Genomic DNA, 9,730 nt, shown 5'->3' with positions numbered 1-9,730 from the left:
ACACACACACACACACACACACACACACACACACACACACAACTATTTTCTTTCTTCTTGTCAGATGGAATGCCAGATGCCTCTCCACAGACGGGTGACAGCATTAGCCTTGTTGGTCAGCTGTGACACACTTGTGCACATGCGAACCACACATTCAATCACACAGGCTTCATCAGTATTCTTGCATTCTCCATATGTTAATTAGTCCTTGCTGCTTGTGCTGGTTCGCCCCTACCGAGACAGCGAGAGATACAAAAACAGATATAGCAGCAAACAATAAGATAAAAAAAGTGTGATCCAAAGGGTGACAGAGATAAAAGACGCAGAACTGGAAAATAATGAGTGGGGAAAAGGAAGCTGGAGGAGCTGAGTGAGAGGACAGAGGAGACGTGCAACACGTGTTTACTATGACAAAAAGCTGCCGTGTTGAAGGTCACCATCTCTCACGTATTAGGTGTCAGATTCCAGATGTCGCAGGTCCCGGATGACAGATGTCATTCATTTTCACAGTTACCACACAAATACAATATGGCTTCAACTCTCGACACTAATTGCTCCCTACGCAATGGGCCGTGTTCACAGAGGCTGTCAGCCGGCTAAAAGATGTCCTGTTCATTCCACAATACAATGTGCTCGTTAGATGTGAATGTAAACGAAACATAAGAGCGGCAAGGAAGTGCACAGTAGTGAGACAGCGGAAAGATAGTATGCGTCACCTGAAACAACAGCAATACTGGACATGAGCAAGACACCGAAGGGCGCGTTCGCAAAGTATGGATTGCGGACGCTGATAGCACCATGAACCACGTACAACTTGCAACCACTGTATGCCCCGTCTCAAGGTCTCATTCACAAGAGATATTGGACGAATAATAAGCCGTATATAATACTACAGAATTTGCTCAACTTATGTCTGGCTTACAGGAGAGAAAGTAAAGTAAACGGTATAGTAAAAAGATGGAGATAGAGAAATGGTGCCTTACAGTATAGTGCAGTCATAATGAAAATATGAAAATGACAAACGAAGGGATTGGAGTAGAATCAGGCCAAGAGAAAGACAGGAAATGAGAAAACACGAGAAAGAGGGAATAATATTAAAGAGAGTTTTAAAAGGGAAGAAGAAAATAAGACGCAACCTCAGCGCTACTGCTGTCCGTCCTGTTGCTCATATCTGTCTTTGCTTATGTCTGTTTTTGCGAAGCTGTTCTGTAATTGTTTGCTTTTGCTTTGTTGAACCATAATTTGCTTTTACTGCAGCTCATGTCTGTGTTGTGTTTTTGTCTGTCTGTGATTTGTTTTGACTGTAATTGATATGCCTTGTATCACGATTATTTCTTTAAAAGTGTTTCTTGATTTTAGGCTGCCAACTTCACACGTGGGCAGGGACTAGTGATGAAAACTAACCTCCCAGCTAATCTGGCAATATTTACAATAATGTTTATCAGAGGGAAAGGAAATGAATGAGAGTCAAAGAGAGAGAGAAGAATATTCAAATGAAGTAGAAAAAAACAAGTCTAACCAAGTATTAAACTGTGCAAGACAAAGAGTGTGTGGGAAAAATTGAAAAGAGAAAAAGAAGGCGTAAAAGAGGGCGACAAATATGTGTATGTGTGTGTGTGCCAAAGAGACTGTGAGAGGACAAGAAGAGGAGGGTGATGATAAGGCGATGACCTTGTATGATGTTTGGCAGCAATCAAGTACTCACACTCAGGCTGTGTGTGTGTGTGTGTGTGTGTGTTTGTGGGAGCATGGCAACATTTGCCTTCACTTTCACTAATCAGCCTCTTGTTTCACTTGAAGATTCTCTCTTTTTCCACTCAATCTCTCCTCTCACAGGCTCTTTTCAAACCAAGGTAACAGCTCAAACATCCACAAACACATATTCACTCGGTGGCACACATATTGGGCAAAACACTTTACACCAGACATCTCTATCTTCCTGTGTCGGTCTACTTCTCAAGTGGTGAGTGTTGTCAGTGTGTGATTGCAATCATGTTAAAACAGTGTTGTCTCTGATGACAAGAACCTGTCTGCAGGCTTGCAAAGAAACTGGCACACAGCTGCCTTTATTTGGCTTCTCCAGCCAATGCACATACAAGAATGGAAAAAAAAAAACATGCACACACAACACACACCAAGGATGTGAGAGGGTGGGGTTAGGATGTTCATTTTTTGCAGATAGCGTTGAAGACAAAGATCAAGCAGAAGGAGGAAACACAAAGGAATAGACTCCTCAGTATTTTCCGGGGCAAGGACGTCAAGGTTGACACACAACTGTCCACACACACACCTGCCAGCTCTAGCAACATAGATCTGAAATGCTTCGCTAAACCCAGTGTCCTTATGAGTATAACATCAGGTGAGCAACAGACAATGATGTCATCCAGCTGGAGCCTTTATGAACGTGTGTGTTTGTGTGTGTGTGTTTTCTTACTTCCTCTCTCCCTGTCTTTATCTCATTCCTTCCCTCCTCGGACTAGTTCCCCTCAGACGCTTGACGGACAGTTTCCTAGGAGCCGGGTGGTTTGGGGGGAAATGAGGAGATGATTGCATGAATTCATGAATAAATGAGAGTGTGACTTGTAAGGGGAGAGTGAGGCCTGTTAGGCCTCAAGTGGCAATGTTTTATTAAACAGCCTTCATCTGTGCGACTCTATGTGAATTAGTTAGCCGTGGGGTCACAACCTGGTGATGAGTAAAGCCAGAGAAGACAAATTACATTTCTAATGTGTCTACAGAAATCTGTGATTGAAAAATCAAAAAAAGAAATATTGATTTGGGATAACAGTTTAGGTGACAGCATGTGAACAATTGTTGACCTGACCCCAGGGTCAAACAACTTAACATCCTGCAGTCGGTTTGTCAGCTCTAGTCCTGTATCGTGGGTAAATTGTCACTGCTTACACTGGGGGGTGTTACATCCCACCAGGGCCTCCCACAGTGAAAATACTGAAGAGACATTTCTGCAGGACACTACCAATTTTATAGCATATCAGCAGCAAAAGAAAAAGAGTCATCCTGGGGAAGGCATCCTGCTTCCCCACAGGAATCACTGTAATGACTGTGATGGAGCCCTGTCCTCCAGCATTTCTGAAAGAAGGTTAAGAGCTGTGGCTTCAACTAAAATGACTTTGGCAAATATTATAACAGTAGTGTGAACATGGCGATTTGGACATCTACGGCCAGCGGGGACTCATGCCCCTCAGGCAAAGTGAATCATTTTCCGCTAAACATTAATCAAAAAGGTACATTTGTCTCCTGTTTTTAAAAAAATAAACAAAAACAGTTGTATCTTAAGGGTAATACAGTGAAGATGTTTGCACAAATGCCTGCATTTTGAACACATGACTTCCCTCAGCAGTTGCTTCTCAGCCCAGAGCAGACAGCAGCAGCTGCAGCAGCAGGGTTATGCCATGGTCCACTGCTTCAAGGTGAGCCCATGAGTAAGGATAGCATCTCCTATTGACACCCAAAGCCTGTGCATCGACCAGACTTTGACTGACAGGCCCGGAAGCCTTGACTTTGTCCTATCTACCCCACGCTTAGACCCAGGAAGCTAATAAAGCTTGTCTATATTTAAACTTCAGAACCAACAGGGAGATAGGGTAAATTGTTGAGGCAAGGTTTTCCAGTCACTCAAAGAAAAAATAAGTATGCCCTGTCTCATTTCCCCAGACCCAAACAGATTCTTTCATCACAGAGAATAGGGAAGTGCTTTGACGAAGCTGACAACACAGAGGCAGTAATGAGGAAGCTGATTTGTTATGACTCTAGTACAACCACTTCTTCTCGAGCCTAGCAGTTGAAGATTGTCTCTATTGATGTCATTTGAGTATGCACCACTGCCCCTGATGAACCTCACCAACTGCCATTCGCTTGCTTTCAAATCATTTAGCCACCAATTAGTAATGAAGGTCAAGCTCCGAGAGGAAAGTAATTTGGCAATAGATCCAATGCCTCCCTGCTACGTATTGCTGCAGAGAATATTTGCAGCAATGGCATGAGAAAGGAGTTCCTCCACATTCACACTGACTCTTTTGGTAGCTGCGCTAACGCAGTCCAAAGCATTTACAGGTTCAGTCCAACAGCACTTGAACTATAGATGTTAGAGGAGGAGAGAATGTTACAATAGAAAGTAATCTGTTATTTGTTTCACTGTGCACAAATTATTGGCGAAATGGATGCATTTGATGTTGTTGCCTTTGCATGTCCGCCTTCTACCACATACTGGCTTGATGATCTGACATCTTTTCCATCGTTGGAAAAGGTGAAATATTCCATTAGAGTGATATTGCCAATTTCTACAAAAGATGGCCGCCTATTTTCTCGCATGTACAGTAAATAAGCTTTCCTCTCTGACCCCCGGCAGATTCTCAATGCAGCTGTTCTTTGAAGCAGGCACCTTAAGCATCCTTCTTATTGTACTTCCCTCCCTATTTTATTTCATTTTATTGACTTTGTGCGTGTGTTTTAGTTATTTGATATCGTTTTTTTGTGTGTGCGTTTCATCTCTTTGGTTGGGTTGGGGGGGGGGGGGGCGGTTAGAGGAAGGTGTTTTTATCTCTGTCTTAACAAAGCAAATAAGGGGAAAAGCTTTTTGGAACATACATACATTTGTAGTAGGTACTGTATTCCAACAAACACTGTATGGGAAAAAATAGATGCATTGAATTTAAACAATTCAACAGTTTCAATGGTCAATGCAACATAAACAAACAATTTTAACACACTGTACTCATTGTCTCTATTTGTCAGAAGAAACATTCAAAACACACTCCCTAATTGAATTACAGAGTCATTACGCAACAGTTTCGAGCGGTGAATTAGAGCTCAGACAGGTGTTCCGTGAGGCAAATGAAGATAGACTTCAAAATATAGCTGTACTGGCATGAAAGCAATTGAAATGTGGAGTGCAATGCTAAGTGCCACAGTGAACAGACAACAGGGAAGAGTCATGCATGACACTGATTCACACAGCCAGCAGCAGGTTGAGAGCAAGACAGAGAAGGGCAGCAAGAGTCAGGGAAAGAGAGAGGGATGGTAGGCTTTCAGAGTGTGTGTATTTGTGCAGGAGGACTATTTATGAAAGTCAGAGCTCAAAATATGATGCAGTATGACTTGCGGTGCAATTTATTCATTCGTTAAACTGCTTACAAACCGCACATAAACACACGCATGCTCCATCTCCAAGCTGTGTTTCTAATCTCTTAGTCTCTCCAGTGCTGTGGTGAGATTCTTCAAGGTGCCAGAGCGTCCCTGTAGATGAAGTCTGGTGACTGCCATAACTGACTTCTTTATCTGGGATAAAAACAAAATGTCCTGATTGTTTTCCATTCCTATGTTCTTCTTTCCTCCCTTTGTTTAGTCGGTCCTCCCTTCCGTCTTTTTCATCCTTCCTACTAATCCCCACCATTTGTTGTCAATTTTCCCTTCCTCTTCCTTCCCCTTTTCTTCCAATTGTATTTCACCATCTACAATAACAATATAATAATAAGAACAGCTTACTTCCTTCTCTATCCACCTGCATGTCTCTAACTGTCCTTCCATTTCCAGCCTCCGTCCACCCCGTTATAGCGGTGTCAATAGCAATGAATAATTCTAGAAATATAAACCACCTCCATCCTTCCTTTCCTACATTGTAAACTATTCATTTGTTTTTATGTCTCCACCATTCTTCAGTGGGCCATTATTAGTATTTGAGGGACCTGTAAAGCGAGAGACTGAACTCCTCGCTGGCTTGCGGGCGGTCATTGTTGTGATCCGCCGGGTCCCCTTCTCCTCAATAGAGCGAGAAACCCATGAGCAGGCATCAAGGGATGGAGGTTTGAGTGTACGTGTGTGCGCGCTTGAAGATGAGCTTTGTCCCGCTGAGATAAAAGGGGTCAGAAGTCAAATTGAACATGGAGGGGCACCACCGACTTCATCTCAGTATTCTTTGTGTGCATGTGTGATTTTGTATGTTCCTGTGTGTCGGTTTGACTCTGTGTGTGTATGTGTGTGTGTGTGTGTGTGCCTGAGTGAATGAGCGTGATTGCACTTTATCTTTAGGAATGTCCAATCCTCTAGCGCAAGCTCTCTTATCTCCCAACTAACCTGGTGCGACAAAGTGGGCTTTTGTCTGAGCAAAGAGCGAGAAACAATGGCGCTACAAGTGCAGATATATACACAGCCCCGGCTCAATGTGATGCATGATACCGAGCCACATAGAAGGCCAGCATGCGTGCAAATAAAAGAGAGAAAAGAAGGGTGTGAAGAGGAGTGGGAACGACACAAGAACATAGGTGGAGGAGTAAAGGAAAATAGAAGAAATGAGATGACAAAAGAGGAGAGAAGGAGAGAGGACAAGGATTGCCCGGTTCTGTCATGAGAGCGACATGCTCGTAACACACCGTGGGAGAACTGCTCATTGGAACATCTGCTGGGCTGCTTTCATTCCCACCCATCACAGGTCACAGCTCACCCACTTCATTTAAATCAAAGCAAACTCTTAACCTTTCTGAGACACTCATTATTACTTGCTGAATTCCATAAGTAACACAGGTTTTAACCTTTCGACTAAATCCTGTGACACATATGCCCAAACACGATTCACACGCACACACATGCTCAACTATGCAGTTCATCATTATTACCTGTCCTGAGGCTGTAGAACCAATGCCATGCTGGGACATAACTGTAGCTGCACATTTGGATTACACATACAGTATGCTTGAGGTGGTGTATGTGTGTGAGCATCTGTGCATCTTCGTTAAGCAGAGAGGGACGCAGTGCTTGTGTTAGTGTTTGCTGCAGCACTAAAGGGCCTCTGGTGGAATATTAAATTCTTAGTGGGAGGCACATTGCAAAATATTTTGGGGGAGAAATGGAGATCAAATTATAGCAGCTCATGTAATGTCTGTTTGCTTAGGTGGGTGTTCAAATTTAATCCATACATCTTTTGCCTACACAGATATTTGTGTGCCTCTCCACAATAAGTGCTGCACATCTGAGAGTGGTTGCGTGAGTGTGTGTATACGCTTGTGCTTCTCTATGTTTGTGTGTGTGCACTGCTGTATGTGTGTGTCTCCAGTGCACTGGCTAACTTGTTCTGCTCATGCCCTCCAGGTTAAGACAAGTTTGACCAGTGATTGTAAACCACCACACTCGCTGGTTGGGACTTAAATGCTACACACGCATTTTTTGCGATTGTTTGCAGGCACCCACGCAAAAAAAAAAAAAAAACAGAGCCAAACTTTAATTGAATTTTACTCAAACTTTTGAAAAGAGAGAGCACAGAGCAAACACTTCTCAAGAGAAATGATGTTTAAAATATATTGTTGCTTTCTCTGCATTCTTTCCGGAGGTTATGCCTAAGAGCCCTATTAATCTGTTGAGGAGAGCTGTGATTGAATGTAAAATATCTTTCAGGTGGAATGTTAAATTGTTAAGCATCTGAAAGGAGCTAAAGATGAACAGCCTTGGTTTCTGCATAGTGAATAGTAACATTTTGTGAAGAATATTCTTTCACTAAAAGTTGAATGTATAAATGCTCCAGGACTACTGGCTGTCAAGGCCAAATTAAACTTTAATACAACGAGGCTAACGTGTAATTAAAAAGTGTGTTTGTTGCAAGGAGTGTGTGCATGCAAATATTAAAGTGTTCAATCAGTAATCAGCAGCAATATCCTTGCAATGTGCATAGGTACACAGGTGCATATAATGACACAGACTTGTCATAATTGTGTGTGCATATGGCAGCTTTACAGATCCTCACATCTTCGTATAGCAAATTCCATCCATCCACACACACACACACACACACATCCACACACCATTATAACCTCTCCTCAGGCCAAAAGAGCAGAGTCTTGCTGGAGAATAACTGCAGCTACACCATGATATACTGTGTATATATATATATATATATATATATATATATATATATATATATATATTCGTGCAAGAAAGATTAGGTGTAAGTTTAGCCACAGCTACAGTACCTGTGACCAGCTCTCTGATCTCCACATCTCCAGTTTTCCTCAGCAGGCGGACCAAGGCAGGAATCCCGCCGCAGTTCTTCAGGGCCACTTTGTTCTCATCGTTGGCCTTGCCGTACACCAGGTTCCTCAGGGCTCCGCAGGCGCTACGGTGAACCTCACTCATCCTGTGGTCCAGTAGGTCGACCAGCAGCTGGATGCCTCCCTGTCTGCGGATCTGAGGATCAAAGAAAATGAATAAAAACCCGTCATGGACTCACATAGTACACACTCCGCCACCATAAACATGTTCGACAAAATGGTCAACAGTTGCCAATGCAAGTAGCTACTTACATACTTATGTGTGTTCAGCATGTGTGTGTGTGGGGCCTATAGTATCTGTCAGTCCTGCCAATAAGATTAACAACCCAGTGTGTACTAATTAAAGATACTACGACACAGCTAATGACGGTGCTTTCACAAAATGACACTTAATTACACTGGTGAGGGAAGGAAAAGAGCTGTGACACCTGCTTTGCTTATAATCTAACAAAACGTCTTCTGCATGTCTGTCTGCTGTACGATCTGTCTCTCATCCTGCTTCTCAACATTTTCCAATTTCTTCATGTCTGTTTCTGCCATGCATATGCGTATACACATCACTACTGACACTTTCTGCTGCTGCTTACTGAGAAGGAAAATAGTTCGGAGACACAACTGCTTCTTAAAATAGACAACTAAGGTTCATATAACAATGTTGGACTATTTTTCACGTGCACCATGAATAACGAAAGTGAGTATGATGTATACAATATTTATGATTGAAATGGGTAAGTATAAAAGCTAAACATGAAATTATGATCGATTGTGTTAGAAACCAGGAGTTTATTTATAATAGCGAAGAGACATGTGTGATCCCTTCTATTGAAAACTCAGTCAATAGACTTCGAGCATGCGGGAAACTTTTCATGGATAAGAAAACAAAGAGAATATACTGTACTGTGTAATGCACACACACATTCTTTTAACTGAATGCCATGTTTACAAATTTTAATATTCATAGTTTTAAATCACAGTTTTAGACAAACATCAAACTCAAAGATGCATAAACTGTGAATATATATCTACATGACACAAATATAGAAATATAAATAAATTGGCCAGTTACACCTTTTATAGCATCATTTTATCCTCTACTCCTTTAACAATACCGACATTTTAAAAGAGATTCCAGATTGTATTTTTCAGATTCAGACTTTGTAATTGTAAAATATAATCAAAGGATTATGACACACTGGACTTAAACATGCTTTGTAAAAGGTATCCATTAGTACAGGTAGTAAACTTAGAAGCCTGCTTCCAGACATCTGCATCTCAGATTTGTTCAGTGATTCAAATATAAATGAAAGAAGTGAAAATAAATACCAATTCAGTGTAATTATCAGGCTTTAAACTTAATGTTACGGGTTAAAACTAGAAAATACTAGTTACTGTTTTTACCAAGTAGTCTTGCAGTCATACCAACCAAATGGCTTGTAGGACTCCCCAAACACCCTTAATGGCAGACTCACCTATATGAAACATGTTCATGTATTTTATGCAAGCACCACCTTCACTCTCCTATATCACTCTTCCGGGCTTGTTTTAATGTCTGCCAGGAGATTTCAAACTGCTCATGTAACCACCTCTTCTCTTTGTATTCTATGTAGTGCTGTATTTGCTATGTAAACACACACACACACACACACACACACACACACACACACACACACACA

At 41.8% G+C, this 9,730-nt stretch overlaps 1 protein-coding gene across 5 annotated transcripts in view; it reads right to left on the bottom strand.

Moving 5' to 3' along the window:
• ctnnd2a (catenin (cadherin-associated protein), delta 2a) overlaps positions 1-9,730 on the bottom strand; it is a 221,379-nt gene that overhangs the window by 53,937 nt on the left and 157,712 nt on the right. For all 5 annotated transcript variants that reach the window (XM_031849928.1, XM_031849932.1, XM_031849929.1 and 2 more), the window contains exon 14: positions 7,980-8,193. In XM_031849928.1, the coding sequence (XP_031705788.1) occupies positions 7,980-8,193 (214 nt within the window). The remainder of the gene's footprint in view (positions 1-7,979; positions 8,194-9,730) is intronic.

This window comes from Anarrhichthys ocellatus, unplaced genomic scaffold, assembly GCF_004355925.1.
Source record: "Anarrhichthys ocellatus isolate YVR2014 unplaced genomic scaffold, GSC_Weel_1.0 scaffold10, whole genome shotgun sequence".
Taxonomy (NCBI): Eukaryota; Metazoa; Chordata; class Actinopteri; order Perciformes; family Anarhichadidae; genus Anarrhichthys; species Anarrhichthys ocellatus.
Note: the sequence above shows the minus strand (reverse complement) of the source record. Positions and strands in the feature narration are given on the sequence as shown.